Raw genomic sequence first — 19,796 nt, 5'->3', positions numbered from 1 at the left:
GGTTCTTCAGTAGTAAAACGGGATGTATGCGCATACAAGATAATGGACATCATGCACCTTCTTGTGGGGCAAGTGTCCTATTTGGCAGGTACAACCAGCTCTACAAGAGTAGAGTATACATTCGTGAGTAGAACCAGGTACGGTATACATAATAACTACGGGGAAATGATGCATACGTCCATTCATTCAAAGATCGATTGATCGATGTTTTTGTCACCAAAGGCTGTGAGAGCCTATCAAGGGACTCTCCTCTGGAAGGAAAGATGAAAACGAATTTGCTGCACACTACTCTCAGCTCACGAGTATAAGAATGTGTAACAATATAAAGATAATGATAATTATTGTGAAAGAAAATCCATTTCAGCAGCATCTGAAATAACACACTTCCATGAAGAACTGCACGATACAGGTCGGAAAAAGTTTTTGAAGCACAATTATCCGATGGAATCATCTCAACAGACAGGACAATGTAGATGTGTACAGTGTACACTGGCAAAGAAACATAATAAATTATTCTACTAAATAGACACACAGCAACAGGGCGAGAGCTAGAACGCTAGAGTAAATTGTCCCGGGAGCTCAACCCCCACGCATGATAGGTACAAGCATAGAAAAGGAAGTATCGAGTATGGTGCACGGTGAGTAAGTGAAAACGGAACGGAAGACAAACTGATGTTGCATACATTTCAATCCACAAGATTGTCACTTCAGGAGAAAAAGAGTTATATAAATAAAAGTTATATACAGACCAGCTGCAAACCAAGTATTCAACAAAGAATAACAAAGCGGGTTCTAGAATGGTAAAAACTACGGCTAGTTTTTCAGGGTGAGGACAGCTAGCTTCCAATTTCACCCAACATGAAGGTTAGCTGTCAAAAGTCTAAAAATGAAATATGCAGGAAAAAGTCCATAGAAATATTTAAAATAATCTTAGTACATATTAAAGGTTGGAAATGAAAAGGTACATGTATTGTGAATTCAAAACTACAGAAGTAGTCGTCTACAGTAGAAGGGTAGGAGGGCAGATGAGATTCAACAGATATCGGGACGGCTCTCCACAAGTCCATGGATATTTATTCAACAGCATCGGATCTCAATCCCACGACAACGGACAACACTGGAACACATGCCCCTCTGGCAACACCCTGGATCTCAACATCGCCAAGTGAGAACACAAAATCACGACACCTCTACAAGAGGGCAACATGCAGGAGCTAATGGAGCAGCACGACACAGGTTTCAAAACATCCAAAAAGGGAAACGCACATGCTCACAATACTCAAAAATTTCTGTGCATCAAGAACACGCGACGAAGAAGGGCACCAACGGGGGAAAGTCCCCAAGCAGCTGTTCTCGCTCCCAGTCACTACAAGTCATCGTCTACACGGGTTGATTCCATAGTGTTGGCCGACCTGAGCAGAGGCTGAGTCTCGCGCAATCCCGTACTCAGGTTAACTGTGCATGGACAGTAGATATACAACACAATACAATGTCATGTACTTGTACATTCATAGCAAACACTCCATCTCCGGACAGCTAGCTGCATAAGTACACAACATAGCACATACTAGCACCACAAATAGCCACCACCCCAGCGGAGGAAATACTTAACGAGAAATGTTGCGAATCGGGCTGATATTGCGAAACGAACAGGAAAGCATAACAGCGCACATATCACCTCCATAATGCTCAGGGCACAACCTCAAACTCTCTTTCCCATGAAAGTGGGACATTCTACCTGGCAAAATGGCGGTATTTAAATACACGCCTGCCCACTCTCCAAGCTGGAACGTTCTGGCAAAGAGCATTCCTTCTCCCACCACACAATTCTTGAACCAGACAATAGACACGCACCGTCATACATCTAACCCGGGTTACCTTGCACACTACTCCAGACCAATGCCATGCCTCAACGTGTGTATATATCAAACATTTAGAAGACGGTGTACGCGTGCAGCACAGGCTTACCGATATGAAGCTGTGACTGGGCGTCCTCAATTGTCGGATAGATTTGCAAGTTGGGTATGCCTGTTGTAAGGACTTTCTGGACTGGAGGCTGGACAAAATGATATGATCATGGACAACACACACACACACACACACACACACACACACACACACACACACACACACACACACACACACACACACACACACACACACACACACACATGCACGCACACACACACACATGCACACACACACACACACGCACACGCACACGCACAAACAGCATAAAGAACGTTGGTCCCAGAGGGTTACGGGTGAGTACGGAACTACCGAACAATTACCAGATGCAGTTCTTTGGCGACCGACAGTACTGTAATGGCCTCCGTACATGCTAGCTACTAGACTGGTGGGTCGTGACAGATTCTAACATCTTGAGCATATCAAAAGAAGCCAGTCCAGTATTACTGTATTCGCAACAAGAGCACGTCTATAACATATGAGCAGCCCTACCTCTAAGCAGGCATGTACCAAGGAGATATCACTGCGCTTCAATTCGTCACACAGGTCCTGTAGTGTCTGCAAAAACAGAGCACCATTACACCAAAGATAATGAACAATTTTTATTGGAAAGAAAAAGGACCAAGGAACTACAAGTTACGCGATAATGTCCACCAACACCACCAGTTACTAAACAATCAGCTCATGCTCCTTGGTTCTTTTCTTTCTTATAAATTAAGCCTTGGCTCTCCATCCGAGTCCATTTAGATTGGACTGGACAAAAGTGCTTGTAGGTCATATCCACAACACTGGCCCATCTAGTGGACACTACTATCACTACAATGTCAAGCACTATGTTTGTATGTTTCGCATTGCGTACCCTTCCACGTTGATCTCGAGCACACAGGACACGTTCAAGAGACAAATCGAAATTGCCGTGTCACAGCAAATACTGATGTCACAAGCCCTACTGACGCAGTCACTGATCACGGCTCCCACGACTCATCAGAAATGATGTGAATGAGATAATCAACTTCCTGAAATCAAAAAATAATAATAATATTCGCGGGATCCGCGTTAGCATCACTTGAATGTTCAGAAACACACAAGCTATAGCCTTCGCTTCCGCAGGCCACCACTATGCCATGGTGAATAATAATGTCAGGCATGCAGAAAATAAATTAAGACGGTGAATAACTTCGTCCAACTCCAGAGAAAGGCAATTTGTCTGGCTGAAATTTGTGTCCACGAATGTTTTAAACGTACCAAAGAGATCGGCAAAATCAACTTTATAAAGAACAATCCGTTTGTTTATGTCCTCATGCACCATGAGAAGTAGATAAGAGATATACAGCCAAACCTCGTTAGGACGAATACCAAAGGACCAATGGTATTTGTTCATGGAGTATCCGTATTTTATACCCAGTGAATACCCAATGATTTATCCAATAGAGTTATGGGCAGTTGTTCTTCTAAAGCGAACGTTTGTCTTACTCTTATCAGTGTTCTTCTTAACGACGTTTCACTGTAGTAATTTGATGATAGGCTGCTGATTCAAGAGACTACCGTATTTCCCCGTAAGTTAGTTCTCCCCAATGACTTAGTACCCCCCTATAAAAAATACACTTTCCACTGCCGAGGTTATCACCCCGAAAGACAGTTCCCCCCGAAAGATAGTAAGTTCGTACCCGTCCTACATGTACAGACACCGTACAGTACATACATCATAAGCACGGACACTAGAGTTGCGCAGGCTTCCCACTGCGTGTCATTTACCCCCGATAAAAAAGTACTCCCCGAAAGATAGTACCACCCCCGAAAGTTAGTACTCATGTGGCTGCTAAAGCCTAGTTCACATTCGACGCAACGCCGACGGTACGGGACGTAAGGGCTTGTCGGGAGGGCTGGGGTGAGCTGTAAAATCCTGTACGATTGGTACGACACGACATGCAGCAGTCGTTGCGACGTTCAACGTCGAACGGCGCGAGTCATAAGGCACGGTCCGTGACGGGGTGACTTTCGGACCTAAGTTCTCGTTTTTCGGGACTTCTCTTCAAATATTTCTCCTTGAAAGAAGCGGAATCAAGTTCACAATACCAGTTTTTCATGAAGACCAAAAAATTAGCCCTGAAAGTTGTGGCATTCAAATAATAGCCCCAGGAAATGATAGAATAGTTCGTCTGTCACGCTTCTGAACTATCCCTAAATACAATAGGTGACATGAGATCTTATGTTGCTAAAATTCAACTCAAGTCGTGCTAGCCATTCTGTGACTTATCATGGGAAGCGCAGTGTTCGAAATACTAAAAATTTCCAAGTACGAATCGGGAGTAGTCGGCGCACGACGCCGTCTCCTGTTCACACTCGAATTGCAGCCGTTTTGTACGCTTGCGTCCCCGTCTACGCCCGTCTACGGTATGAAAAGTTGGATCGATCCAACTCTTCCCGTCGCTTCCCGATCTGTACGGTAGTACGGTTGCGTTCCCGTTCCTGGTGTTCACATTGGACGCCGTCAGTCCGTCCCGTCGCTTCCCGTCGATCCTTACGTCGCGTCCCGTCGCGCCCCGTCGAATGTGAACTAGGCTTAAGTTCGAAAGTTAGTACGTACTAACTTACGGGGAAATACGGTATTGACCTACAAGCACATGTAGTAGTTGCAACATGACACATACCAGTACAACAGTGTAATCCACGTCCATGACACATGACCAATCAACTACCACTGCTGATAGTGACACACCTGCATGACAAAATAAAAATAAATACACCGATACACAGGTACAGACACGCACACCCACAAACAAGAACACACACACACACAGGCACACAACCAACAAAGAAAGCACCCAAGTTTGAAAAGAGAAAGGAAAACAACACATGCATTCCATCAGCAAAGCAATCCCCTTGTGACACACACTAGCAATTATAGAAAGACAGACACAAAGACACACAGACACACACAAGTGCAGATGCACACCACAAATCTTACGTTCTTTGCTTGCATCAGCTTCAATTCCACGGATAATCTGTCGCAGGAATGTCACAGACGGGAAGTCCAGGCCACCATGGAGTCGTAATACTACTACATCACCGACAGCTTTCCACTGCAATGCAAACAACAGCAACAACAGAAGACATGAAAGCGAGAGAGAGAGAGAGAGAGAGAGAGAGAGAGAGAGAGAGAGAGAGAGAGAGAGAGAGAGAGAGAGAGAGAGAGAGAGAGGGAGAGAGAGAGAGAGAGAGAGGGAGTTATGAAGACCTGGTTAACTCAAGAAACGCTACTATAGTAGCGTGCTATCCGTCTCTCTTCCGTACTAGAAAAATATAAGACGGGCGTGTGATGGCAGGTCGTTAAACGTTGTGCCCGCCAAGTGAGGAACATTTGCAAACCGTTAAACTTTAGACTCATCACACTTTCAGCTCTTACAGTAGTCGTTCCAGCCCTAAACCCTACCCAAGCTGACCAATAGCTGTACTCACGGAGAAATGAGGACGTGACTGTAGATAGAGCAAGTACATGATGTTGATCACCACTGCCAGCAGAACACCATACTGTACACACACACAAACACACACATATACATACATACACACAAACACACACACACACACACACACACACACACCCACACACACACACACAGAGCAAACAACAGGTCAATCAAGGAGACACTAGAAGACGTCCACTCACACCACTGCAAATGCACAATTGCGCATCAACCGTATACACTCACAAAGTTCTAAATTCTAAAACAAGGCAAAGGCATGACTGTGCAGGCTCACCTCAATACCCAAGAATAAAGTTCCAAAGAAGGCCACAGCAAGAGGGATCAAATCAGCCACTAAAACCGACCAGGATTATACAAGAAGACAACACAAAGGGACAGCAAAACGTCAGCACAGACTAGACAAACACATTAAATAAAGTGGCAAGCAGCACCAACAGATGTGTCGCTTTGCTGGTGGTGTGCTGTGGCAGTGTCGTGTCAAGGTCGGCTGGAGAGCGCAGTTATGGTGTGGTGGTTCATGAAATCTAGGCAAACACATTGCACTATTTAAAATGGGCCAGGTAACGAGAAGGTTTGCAACTCTATTCTCTTTTCTCAGGGTGCACAGACTCCACTGCAGCTGTTTCATCGATTATGTCAATGACCAAAACTTCCTCCCACCGCTGTCTCTTTTTAATGCTGCATTTGAAGAAATAAATCAGCTGAATTTCCTTTTTTTTAAACATAACTCGGTGTCTCCTTATAGTAATGTGTCACCCATAATAATAATATGACATGTACATGTACTGCTATCCACTCATCCACCCATATACGGAGGACATGTCAGTGAGTGCGTTCGATTATGCGCGCGAATCGATTCACGAATCGATTCATGAGTCGATTCGCGCTATTCACATCACCCCATGTCAATAGGGTGAATGGATTCCGAATCGATTCCAGGGCTCATGACATGAAAATCGAACGACTTGAATGCACTTGAATCGATTCATGAATCGATTCAAGTGCGTCAGTGGAATTATCCCCCATACTTGGCAGGCAGGGGGATGGCCAAGCTGATCAAGAAACACACAAAATGGCTATGGTGTGTCCAAAGCAGGGAGTAGGTATTTTACTACTCCCTGGTACAAAGTGTACATGGACTGCATCATCATCAGCATGTCAATACCTTTCACTCTCCAGAGGACTGCGACAATGCGCAGGTTGACCATGCCCAAGACGGCAGTGATGATGATGGCGGAGAGGGCGGCCATTGGTATGAAGCGGAACACCGGTGTCAGCACGCCCAGGGCCAGCAGCACTATAGCAGCTGTACACAAGAGTGAGAACCACAAGATGGATGGATGATGACGGCGGCGGCGAGGGCAGAACGGAAACATGCACAGAATGAACAGTAGCAAACGGGAAAGCATAGCAATACTGTCAGAATATCCAGATTCACAGATGCAACACTATGTTTCACACTATCCTCATAGAAGCGAGTGACAGGGAGCTGGGCCACTGCCATGCTTCCTGGCACCAATGTTTGCTTCCGTGAACCAACCTCTAAACATGCAAAATGTGCCTAACACGATAAGCAGTGACCCTTAGAAACAGACGGTGCATAATCAAGAAGAGCCTACAAAAAGATTCAAGGGCATGAACAAATCAAGTAAGTATACAGTCCAAGTCCAGCTGACAGAAAGGAGGGGCAGTGAATGTCCATATCATCAATAGACGTGTACCTGTGACAATACCAGCAGCAGGTGTTCGAACTCCACTCTGGGCATTGACAGCCGTTCTACGTAGTGAACAAGTAAGGTTACAAAAATAACAATAGTAACATATTTTAGATTGAGGTGCGGCGTCAGGTGAATGAAGACAGCCCCCCCCCCCCCCCCCCCCCGCCCCAAATATATAGTCAGCCCTATAATGATATGATCAAGTAGGCTTGTTAATTGATGGGGTTTGCTTTATTTACTCAGTAGTTTACTTGGCTAGGAGCAGGCACGTCGCACCGACTTTGGAGGCGGGGCGGCCATGGAAGGGGGGGGGGGTCAGGGGTACTCCCCCGGGAAAAATTTTCAAAAATTGAAGCCAATTGCAAGCATTTCCGGGCATTTGGTGCCATTTCAGTGTACGGTAACTAAAATGAAAGACTTTTTTTGATTCTGCAAAAAACCAAGAAGATGCTACGATCGGGGACAAACATTACCCTCCCCCGGGTAAAAAAATTCAAAAATTGAAGCCAATTGCAAGCATTCCCAGGTATTTGGTGCCATTTAAGTGTACATGGACTTTTGATTCTGCAACAAACCACGATCCGCCGCCCTTGAGGAGTTGAGAAATACTAGAGTGATGCACACACACACCTCAGACCTGCCCATTGCGGAAGCGATGATAGCGAACAGCTATGTTAGACATAGCAACTTGTGCTGGGATTACACCATTCAACAGCTTGCAAGGCTGATGAATTGACCGCCACTAATTTTAGCCTGGTATCCACCACACAGCTGATTGAAGTGGCTTTTTCTGGCCAGTGAATCCCTATTTTTCATTTTTTCACACACACACACACACCTTGACAAACAGCTGCCGTTAAACGGCTAAGCTGCCCTCATGAGGAGGGGAACAAAGGGGTAGCATCACGGCGTTGCGTCAGAACATCCGGCCTCATGCCGCTGCAGATCCTGCTGTCTGCGATATCTCTCGCCGCACGCACAGCAGAACTTGAACTCAAGACGCTCCCTCGCTGTTGGTCGCTTGCCACGCTCGCAATTGTGCCGTTTAAATCCAGCAGCAGATCGAAAGCACCGGTTACATGACGGGCAGTGGAATGGGCAACAATGTTGGTGTTGAAGCACTAGGCGAAGTGCAGTCGCGACAGAGTCCGAAGGCTGTTGGGAGGAACCTGCGAGAGGGCACTTATGTACCTTCAGCCCACTAGCACTCTTGAACCATCTACCACAACGCTGACAAGACTTTGCACCAGGCTGTTGGCTGACAGGACGTTGACGGGCCGCACTGCACTTATGCCGCTTGTACCCAGACGCACTAAGATGGCGGTCGCAAACACTGCAGTGCACAGTTGGCTTAGATGGTGGTGGTGGAGGCACAACATCAACGACACTCGATCCCCTGGGCTGTTGCAAACCATGGTGTATCCAAGGAGCGTAGGTCATGATGAACACGGTCCTTGAGCCGAAGGCGTGGACCTTGTGCCGGACGAGCCTTACCAAGCCATCCAAACAACAACTGCTTAGGTTGCCTGGTATCCGGCATACGTGCAATATGTCCAAGCCACTCCATGCGCCGCTTGCGGATGCAGGTGGATAACAATTCTGGCTTTCCCCATCGTCGCCTCAACTCTTCATTGGTCACCGAATCTGACTGTTGATCTCGCCGAGACACACCCAAGATGATACGCAAGCAAGAGTGGTGGAAACCATCAATGCGGGATTCGTCACGCCGCAAGACTGGCCAACACTCGGAGCCGTACAGCAATACCAACACCACACATGCGCTGTAAATCAGTCTCTTCGTGCACAATGACAGGTTTCGGTCATCAAAGATGCAGCGAAGAGCACCAAACGCTCGTGCTGCACTGGCAATCCGGCGATCAATCTCTGCTGAGACTCTGGTATCGGGCGATATCAAGCTGCCGAGATACACAAACGACGAGACGCATTCCACCTGTTGACCAGCAACAGACATCGACACACACACACACACACACACACACACACACACACACACACACACACACACACACACACACACACACCATGTACCATGTATACGCCCGTCGCAAGAGAAGCACGCAAATCTGCAAATGCACTGGATGTGCACCCACAGATTTTCTCTTTATAGCAACGATAGCGGATCTGATTCTGATTGAAACAGATCAGACAAGCGCCACGCACACACACACACACGCACACGTACACACACACGTACACACACACATGCACACACACATGCACACACACACATGCACACACACATGCACACACACATGCACACACACATGCACACACACATGCACACACACATGCACACACACACACACACACACACACACACACATAATTATGGCGTCACCTGGAAAAGCTGCCAGTAACCGGATAGGAACTGAAGAAGGAGCTCAGGATGTTGGCAACACCTGGTGATAAAGTAAGGACAGAACACAGAACACACAGCTTGAAACTTACAGAGATTTTACAATCATCACCAGTACTCAGTGCCAGTAGCAACAGCTTCAGGGCGACACAGTTCACTACGGTAGCACAGTGTTCTCCGGTAAAATTCGCCCTTCGACTAAGGCATCACCGCACACATCCATGGGGCTTGTTGCGCTAGGGCCTGCAGCTCCTGACGCAGTTAAATAATTTATGAGAGTGGGTTTCACTGCTCAACACTGTTTAGGATAATGCATGACTGAGAGACTCTGCTGCGGTCATTGGAACCAGGCTACACACTGTTCCAACAGGATACCGGCAAAGTTCAACACCATGTTATTTTGCTATCCCAGAGTAAGCACTTACCGTATTTCCGCGCATATATAGCCATGGCGTTATATCCGGATATAAGGCCACCCTCACTTATAAAGCCATGGTGTTATAAGTGAACAAAATTCAATGTGGAGGAAGTTGCATATGGCGTTAAAGGTGAGTTCAATTCTTTCAGTGAACCTACAGTAGCGGTGATTCTCTCTGCATGTACCCATCCCCACTGTCACATGCCATGCCGCCACCGTACCTTCACAAAGTTTGTATGCCACCTTGTACACAATAGGTTCACAATTTGAAATTTTCAGGGAAAATTGAAAGTACATGGATGCTCGACATGAACGTGCAACAGCACCGTACGAGTACTCGAAGTTCATACTCTGCCGATTTTTTTGCATGTACGCGTCTCTCACTTTTAGCGCCATGGCGTTAAAACCGAGGCTATTTTCTCCAAAAATTTGGTCCAAAACAGCGATGTTTCACCTATAAGGCCATGGCTTTATATGCGCGGAAATACGGAATAACAATTAGTACCCCTTCATGCACTACATGAACTTTAAACATGAAAGAGGAGGGAGGGAAAAGACAGAAATTGCTCTCACCGATAGCGAATAGTTCCTGGTTCGGATCAATGATGTAGTTGTTTTGACGAGCTGTAGCGTGGAGGAGACACACAAATCAGCAGGGGCAGCACATGTAACTTGATAACATGTACCGCTGGGCTTTGCACACACTCCTACACTACAATGCGTACTATTAGTATACATGAAACATGACAAAGTCAAGGAGATTCCAATAAGGAAATGGTTAAGAGTACGACTATTTACAGATTTGCAGTGTATTATGCTTCCAAAGATATGAGCAGGTGACCATTAAAAAAATTCTTATGTCACATGTAAAGGTGTACTATTTGTTCGAGAATTCAAACTGCATGCCATACAGGAACTCACCAAATGCTTGAGCAATTGCAACCAGCTCCAGCAGTCCAATCAAGGGAACAGATATCACACCCACATCAAAATCCTGAACAAAAATACAAACATAGGAATAGGACGGAAATTGTAACTTTTAAAACAATATAAAATATACGAGTCTTTGAAAGACTACTTCTACTACGTAGTACAACCAAGAGTACATGTTATACACATAGTGTTCTTGCTACAACTGTACATCAACACAAGCCCCGCTGCTGTACATCAACACAATCCCGCTGCTGAAAAACCCTGCGCAGCGTATTGCTGGCTATCTCGGCAGCGATTTATTGTCGTCACCCAGAATTTCTGTGCCGGTACACGTACAGGATCGAAATTGTCAGCACCAATTTAGGCTCATCGTGAAACCTCTCCGCTGTAAACGGACGAAATTAAAATCTCCGCCGGAATTTTTGTAGATTGACAGCATATGTAGCCATAGCCTCAGCACCAGCAGAGCTGCCACAGCAATGTGAAAGCAGACAGCTACAGCACAGTCATAGTACAGAACCATACTAGCGTGGCCCAAGAGCAGTTTGTGCAGCCTACCGAGAGCATTTCCGATAGTCCGGTGCGATTGGCAAGATTGCAGTTCGTGTCACACGGCTGCAGGGTTGTAGAGTTGATGGGCGGTGAGGACGAGAATGGTGGGGCACTGGCCGACGGTAGACCCTTCTTCATCTGCCCAGCCAACGTCAAGTAATCCTTGTTCTTAGCCTGCAGTGCGTACGCTATCAGTGCAGCAGCAGATACAAGTAGAGCGTTGCGGCCGGTGGTGATGAACCAGAGAAACTTGCGTGCAAAGCGGACATGGCGCGGCTTCAACACCTCTTTGTCATTCTCATCCCATTTCATCACAACCGTCTTGAAGTGCTGTGGAGTAACAAGGGAGAGATACAACCACAGAAATCACACATAGTCCTAAGTCGCAGTCACTTTGACATATTATTATTATGTGATTTATGTCATACTCGTACAAGTAGCTGAAATCAGACAATGTCAAAAACAATGTCCCACATCCAGTGAAATCAACACACACACACACACACACACACACACACACACACACACACACACACACACACACACACACACACACACACACACACACATATATGCCCCCCCCCCACACACACCTACACTACTACTACTACTACTACTATAGCATGACTGCCCATTGGGCAATGTCACCCCGGAGGGGGCCAGAGTTTGGAGGGCACCGTCATTGGCAGGACTTCTGGTGCCTCGTCAAATCTTGCTGTCGTCGGAAACGCTTCGGGCAATGCATGCAGATCAGCGGCAGTGATTCCCTATCGGCTGCAGCAAGACGTTTTCCACGGTTGCAGTTATGGCGGTTAAAACCAGCCCGGGACTTGAAGCAGCGATTGCAGCGTTGACAATGCTGAAAGCAGCAACTAGCGAGAGGCGCCGTCAATGCCGTATCTGCATGTTCAGGGAGTGCAGGCTGGCAGCGATGAACTGCAAGCCCACCCTTACTACGGAACCATCGGCAGCAACTGACGCACTGTGCTGAACCACGCTGTTGGTGGACGGGAAGTTGGCGCTCAGCCAAACATTTGTGCCGTGCCTTGTCTTGAGGACGAGAGAAAGCCCGGTTGCAAGATGAGCAGAGTACGGATTTCTCTACTGCCCGAGGAGGCTGAAAAACCAGAACCTGCTCTCGCCAAGCTGACCGGTCTTGTGCGCAATCAAACCAGTTTGGAATGGACTTCGTGTCAGTAGCCACAACGTCTCTCCACCTGCGCCTGGGACCGCAGAAGGGGCGCGCAGCCAACAAACGACCAAACAGCTGCAATGGGACACGGTCCTCCGACATCCGAGCCACATGACCAAGCCACTCTAAACGACGATGGCGCATCTTAACAGAGAGTGGCACTGGGTCACCCCAGTGACGACGTAACTGCGCAGACGTGATGCGATCGGATTGCTGCTGACTGCGAGGGATGGCTAATATTGTGCGGATGCAGCGATGATGGAAGGCATCCAACGCCTACACACGCATATGCCCCCCCCCCCCCCCCCCCCCCCACACACACACACAAACCAACCTTCAGAGCCATAACGATGATCATACAGGAGAGACCCATGATTATGTCACCACCTCTGCAGGTAACACACAAGCAGAGCAATGTCGACACTCAACGGCACTGTACTAACAGTGAGTGGAGGAACACCCTCTTTTCAATTCAGATTTCATGACATCATCATGACAGCATGACATCATCATCATGACATGATGACAAACTCCGCAAGTCCCCAGTCCTCTCTTCAATTTTCAAGTACATTAGGACACACTCCGAAGTCCTTTCGGGCAAACGTCAGGTTAATGACTGTGAATGTGCCCCCCCCCCCCCCCCCATCCACATCAGTTTGTATTCACGTTGCTCCATCCAAACCATAGAAATCATCTTGCCCTTACCGTATATCACCGTGAAACACTTCATAGAACGTTCCATTCACTGCGCCAATAAACGGCCGCGGTACATGCTTCTTCACGCCAAATATGTGCTGAAGAGAGCAGCAGAACAGAAGAAAGTAGTAATGCAGAGTAGCACGGACAAGGATCGGAAGAAAGGCATCGTGACTCTGTGATAGTACCGTCACGAGCACTATGACCATCGAGTTCAGTGCAAACTGCTGGACTAGTGAGTCCGACAGTGCTTGACGCGGCAGATTCACTCGGCGCTGCAAGATTTCTGCATGCGACAGATGCCTGGTGCTTCTCACCCCGAGCAAAGTCGACTCTCCTCCTATACATATGTATGGCATACACAGTTACCGTATTATCTCCCTTATAAACACGGTACTTATATGTTTTCAACCCACCTCGCACCCTTGCTTATAGAGGAGACCGTGATAATACTGGAGACCGTGTTTATATTTTTTCAACCATGAAAAAGTCAAGAAAGTTGCATACCGGTACCACTCAAATTGGAATTTAACTCAGATGTCATGATTAGAGAACAGAAAGAGATCAAAGAAGAGTGACTGCAAGTAAAGTCCCGCACGTGGCCGTGGAGCACTTAAATCTTTGTTTTTTTTTTTTAGCTCTGGGGCATGATCGATTGGGCGAATCCCGAGCAAGTGTGCTCAGAGTGAGCGTGATCGTTTGGTCGAATCCGATCGAATCCGGAGTAGGTGTACTTGGAGTGGAATCCGACCACACCGGCCCCCACACCGGGAGTGGCTGGAGTGGAAATGGACTTTGCCGTTTTTGGACAGCTTTCGCAGAATCTTTGTACGATATGCGTACATTTTGCGTACTACACCCTTGTTTTGTTCGATTGGGCCAGCGTTGCTCGGACCACACCGCCTGCTCGCACTCAATCCAGATTCGCCAATCGATGACACCCCTGGAGTACGAGTTCGAGTACGTACGCGAACGCGTCCGCCCGCATACGTCATTCCAAGGTAAGCGCATGCGTACAGCTGCATTCCAGTATTATCACTGTGACTATGTTGGAGACTGTGCTTGTAATGGAGACCTGTGTTTATAAGAGAGATAATACGGTACGCAGTGATGCCACTACATACAGTGTACATTCTATTGCATGTTCACACCGCATTGCCTTCTTGATCATGCATGCACATTATGGGAAAAACTAGAAAAGTGTACAAATACGGATGCAAGATACCTACCCCCAAGGCCCGTGAGGGGTCTGGCTACGCTTTAATAATGCTTCCTCAGCATGTGAACAGTGGCATGCACGGTTGACACGACTACCAACATCATGCTGACGAGCTACATGCAACTCCAGATTGCAATCTCCATAGGGCAACCGATGCAATATTATTATAATAATGATGGCAAGGCGTTGGCACTTGCCACATTAACCCTGCCTCCCTGCTCCCCCCCCCCCCCCATTTATGATTAAAACTGTATAACATCAGTACTGCAGCTGACCTTGACTTGACCCATGGCAATAGTAATGGCTGCAGCTGAAGTGAAACCACTGATAACCGGCGCTGATATGAAGGACATCATTGCACCTACAGACGCACACACATACATACATCATACACGTGTGCGCGAGCACACACACGCGTGCACACACACACGCATGCACACACACACACACACACACACACACACACACACACACACATGCAGACGCATGCACACACACACACACACATACAGTAAAACCTGTAACTAAAGACCACCGTGACTAGCGACCAGCCTGGTACTACCGACCACTTCGCCAGGCACGGAAGGTCTCACATTCAAAATGCACTGTGACTAGCGACTACCTGCTGAACGCGACCAGCGACCGTCTTTTCCTGTCCCAAAGACCATTTTTGACCCGTAACTAGCGACCGCGATGTAGGAAATCAAATGTTGCTCGAAGCTCCTTCTTGAAATTTTGCTGATTTTCCATGGTCCTGAAAGGAATCTTTCGATACTACAGCTGAACAAATGAACGCAGGGAATTTTGGCTGTGGAGTCGGTGTGGACTGCACTACACCTGTCAAAATTTCAAGCGCTGTCAAGAATAAACATGATAGGAAACGTCTTGGAGAGCGCATCGAAAGCGCTCTCTGATCGATGTGACTACTCGGAGGAGAAACGAAGACTGGGCGGCTCTGTCACCCCAGTCATACAGACGGATCGACAATGGCATCAAGGAATCCAGAAACAAAGCAGCACCACAAGGTCCTGATGCTGAAGGATCGCGTTCAAGCAATCGAGAAGTCACAACAAGGACAGTCAGTACGATTGATCGCATGAACAAATTTGAAGCCCAGCGCAAAACGAAACTAATTACTTCCCCAGGGAACGTTTGACTCCTGGCTTCAGAAGTAGCAGCTGAATTTGAAGTCTGCAAAAAATTAATGTTCTCTCTCTCTGTCTCTCTCTCCATCTCTCCGTCTTTCTCTCCACGTGTTGTTTGACCTGAAATAAGAATGACATTGCGCAAGTACTGGGGAATTGTATTAGCTGCATTTTGACATACATATCATAATAATGGGATCCATATGGTCACGCGGTGCAAACCTCTAACTAAAGACCACCTGCTACTAAAGACCGCTTTTGCGGGCATCAAGGGGTGGTCGGTAGTCACAGGTTTTACTGTACATGCACAAAGCGGCCGACTAGATATAGATCGAGGCCGTGTGCTGGTACACTCTAAAAAGAGACTCTGCCTACATAGTAATGCACTGCCCTATGCCTGGAAGTTGGCAGATATCATCCAGAGGTCTAGAGCAGCAGTGGCAGGTCACAGCTTCTACAATAAAATAAATACGAGCTCGTACAGTACATCAGAGACATCACTGACTAATACTGCATGTGACACAGAATTGTGCAGCATACTTGTGCGCCCCCGCCAACAGAAAACCAGAGGCAGCTACAGAAGAAGAGCGGAATCTGACCAACGTTTCTGTTTTTGTTTTGTTTTTTTCGATGGCCGAATTATTATTCAGCTTTCAGCTTGAAGACCAGCGCAAATGTGCCTCCGTTGTGGATACAGACGCACGGAGAACAACATATGACATAGTCATATGACATAGTCACATGACATAGTCACATGACGTCATGACATAGTCACAAGACATACGACTGACGACTCATCAGGCCCAAAGGGTGCAGTCAAGCCTCAGAGTCGCCTGCCAATGCAGCGTACAGCCACAGAGCGGCTTCACACTACATGCACCCGTACGCGGTTCATACTAAGTAGTCTACTCGTGAACAACAATAATAGCTTCAGACCAAGTAGACTGCATACTTCCAATCGCGCAAATAACGATAACACGCGAATAAGAACACCGTTTTCAGGGTCGTCATTTGCAAGTCTGACAGACATAAACGTCAGTACCTGTATACAACCGAGGCGCTGTATATCCAAGGCCTAGGGACTGGCATACCGTCATGCAGGGTCGTCCAAAATAGTGCTCTACAGTCAACTTCGCATATTGCGACACTCGGCGGGGCATCCGAAAAGTGTCCTTATTCGCGAAGTCTCATTATATGTATTACAGTTAGATTGGACTTTGCTCTGGGCATGGAAATTCTGTCGTTATTCGCGAATGGGACGTATGCATCAATTTCCCGCCGTTAGGTTTTGCGGTGCAAGTCCACTACAACCGTACGTACTGTGATACCAACTCTGCAAAAAAGGTCATGAACTTTGTGAGGTCATACTCATAAATGTACTAGAACGGGCTGTACCTGCCAAGTATGGGGTAACTTGCTCCAGAAAAAGGTGACGGCCATCTTACATGCATACTTCCCATTGTCGTTATATCCGCAGTCGTTATTAGCGAAGTTGACTGTATATCCCAGAGTATGCTATGTCCAGTGTACTGTATATCCCAGAGTATGCTATGTACACTGTATACTGTAATGAACTGTTTCCCTGTACATACATATTACGTACCAGTGCTTACCAAGTCTAAACATGCTCATCAATAGCTGGACGACACCACATATCAGTGACAAGGTTACGGCATAGTTAACGCCATACGTGCTCGGGTCAGCCACACGGTTTACCATCAGAGACATGATGGCGGTCGGGCCAAGAGTCACGTCTTTCGCAGAGCCAACAAATAAGTACGCCAGACAACCCATGAAGGAGGAATAGAGACCATACTGCAGCGAACGCAAAACAAAAGCGTCCGGGCAACAAGTCAGATACATGTATACGTCCGCACATGTTGGAACTTTTTTTTACAAAGTAGGTTGATGGCAACACTAGCCACACTGCAATTTCACACAATCGATCACAGATAGCGGATCAACGTCTCGGTCACTATGGTATGGTATTTTTTTATTATTATTCACCAATCGAACAGGCATATCTGCCTTCTTGCCGGGATGGCCAGAGCCAACCACGACTCCTACTAATTGATGAATATGACCATCTTCAGAATGAAGTGGGCCAGGAAGCAAGGCAGATATACAGCATGTAACAAAGTACTGTAAGTCCACAAATATTCGGCGCATACTTATTTTCGGCTATTTTCGGCCTGGTCATGTTTGGCTGAAAATTTGTTGCAGCCGAAATTTCGTTTTGCAAGGCTCAGTGTGACAGTGAATGCAGACGGCAGCAGTACAGGCCGAAAATTAGATGCGGCCGAAATGGGTTTTAGCCCTGGGAGGCCGAAATTTGAATGGGCTGAAAATTTGTACAGTATCAGGTTTTTTTCGGAGTATAAGCCGCACCACCACCCCCCCCCCCTTTTTGGGTGAATTTTGAGTGTTCAAAGGGCGGCTTACACTCCGGAAAATACGGTAGGTGAACATGTCACAAGTCACATGCTAGAAGTGGAGATGTCCTCACATTATGTGAGAGGTAAGGGTGGTGAGGTGTACAGTTTGTGGGTGATAAAGTTTCAGACGAACAACATTCCCAGCACATCGAAAGAAAGAAAGTAAGCGCACTCATACCACGCCAACAATGGAACAGTATTGAAGGATTTGAAAGTCGTTTTCATGTATTTTCATGTTGTCGTGGTATGAGTGAGCTTTCTTTCGATATTAGGTTTCTTGTCTCCACGCCGGCATTCCCAGCATAGGCTGACAAACCAGTTGACATGAGGCTCAGTGCCGTAAAGCCAGTGCGCATCATGCATTACAGTGCTGCATGCTCACACTTTGAGTGTGTGTGGATGTTGTGCTTGCATACATGTACATGTATTGCACATCGACCAGGTGATATATTGGAGACTCCTCGTCGTCAGTGTTATTTCATTCTAGTGCGACCGTGCAACAAATCTTGCCTGGCTGCACTGTATGATGCTAAGCTAAAACCTGAACCGTGCATACAAGTATGTGTGAACGTTCACACTGCGCTGCCCTGACAATGCAGTACTGTGGTCCCCTTTGTTGTATGAAATGCTCTGTATTTCTCGATAAATATTTTTTTCGGATTGTACGGCAGTTACGTACCATCTGGATCTGATAATTGTCAACTGCGCTGCTCTGTACGTGCGTTTGAATGACTGCACAGAATATGCTATGTTTTTTAATCGGAAATTGTTGTCTCCACGGCCACGCCATTATAATAATTATATTTTCAAAATATTCAAAAATTTTACGACTGGTGAAAATACAAAAAGATCAACAGTACTCATGACTCGACTAGTATCAACAGCATTATCATACCTCATGCGGTAATCCAGCAATTCCAGCGTAGGCAATTGCCTGAGGCACGACCATCAAGCCTACTGTGAGTCCAGCAGTAAAGTCGCTCTGCAAATCGTACATAGAGTACTTCGGCAACCAGCGCACAATTGGAAAGCCAGGGAGCCATTCTTTGACATTCTTCAGCGTCAAAGACTGGCGTACGGTAGCCAGTGTCAGGCCCCTATTCTCTCTGGAGAAGCTCATCTGCTCGTCGTTGAGAAGAGATAAGGGTCGTCCTCTGGACAAACGGTCTCGTCTGGAATACATTGGTTTGGGAAAAGTCCACCAACAACCAGTTGGTACACTCCTACTGTACTTATATGTTCAAACGGCACCAGCCAGTGCCAGACTCAGCTTGCCACGCATCGAGGCGTGTTGACAAGTAATAACAGTTGGTCTCGTGCCAGAACTAAGATACCTTCGCCCTCGGCCAGGCCAGCACAGCTACACAAGTACAGGGATATCTACAAGAGAGTGGAGGAGAACTCTGCTAGCTGGGATTTGAGAAGGATGGGTCTCGTGGCTCCGAGTCCGCGATCCGACACTGCGACAGCCGACATGCAGTCTCCTTCACCAGTCATCATCTGGTCATCGGTACAGCCAGTGCACCGCGAACTGCACGATAGGGAAAATCCCAATCCAGGATTTGGGTCACGTGGAAACTTCGTGCTTCTTTCTAGCAGGCGAAAGTCAGATGTGCGACTGCGCATATATATGCGGGGCTCGAACAAATGCAAGT

The 19,796-nt window shown here is 46.9% G+C and overlaps 1 protein-coding gene across 1 annotated transcript; it reads right to left on the bottom strand.

Annotated features, from left to right (window-relative positions):
- Positions 1 to 252: 252 nt before the first annotated feature.
- Positions 253 to 19,531, bottom strand: LOC135822229 (sodium-independent sulfate anion transporter-like). Its single transcript, XM_065334951.1, has 18 exons — positions 19,037 to 19,531; positions 17,320 to 17,521; positions 14,837 to 14,922; positions 13,352 to 13,440; positions 12,981 to 13,035; positions 11,461 to 11,784; positions 10,891 to 10,963; positions 10,543 to 10,593; positions 9,534 to 9,594; positions 7,178 to 7,233; positions 6,622 to 6,762; positions 5,731 to 5,789; positions 5,428 to 5,499; positions 4,937 to 5,051; positions 4,620 to 4,687; positions 2,461 to 2,526; positions 1,969 to 2,056; positions 253 to 1,455 (listed from the first exon to the last, which is right to left on the bottom strand). Exons 1-18 carry the CDS (start codon positions 19,322 to 19,324, stop codon positions 1,367 to 1,369), a joined length of 1,983 nt encoding a protein of 660 aa, XP_065191023.1. The 5' UTR covers positions 19,325 to 19,531; the 3' UTR covers positions 253 to 1,366.
- Between the last annotated feature and the right edge of the window lie 265 nt (positions 19,532 to 19,796).

This window comes from Sycon ciliatum, chromosome 8 (genome assembly GCF_964019385.1).
Source record: "Sycon ciliatum chromosome 8, ocSycCili1.1, whole genome shotgun sequence".
Taxonomy (NCBI): Eukaryota; Metazoa; Porifera; class Calcarea; order Leucosolenida; family Sycettidae; genus Sycon; species Sycon ciliatum.
The sequence above is the reverse complement of the archived record's forward strand: the minus strand, read 5'-3'. Positions and strand labels throughout refer to the sequence as shown.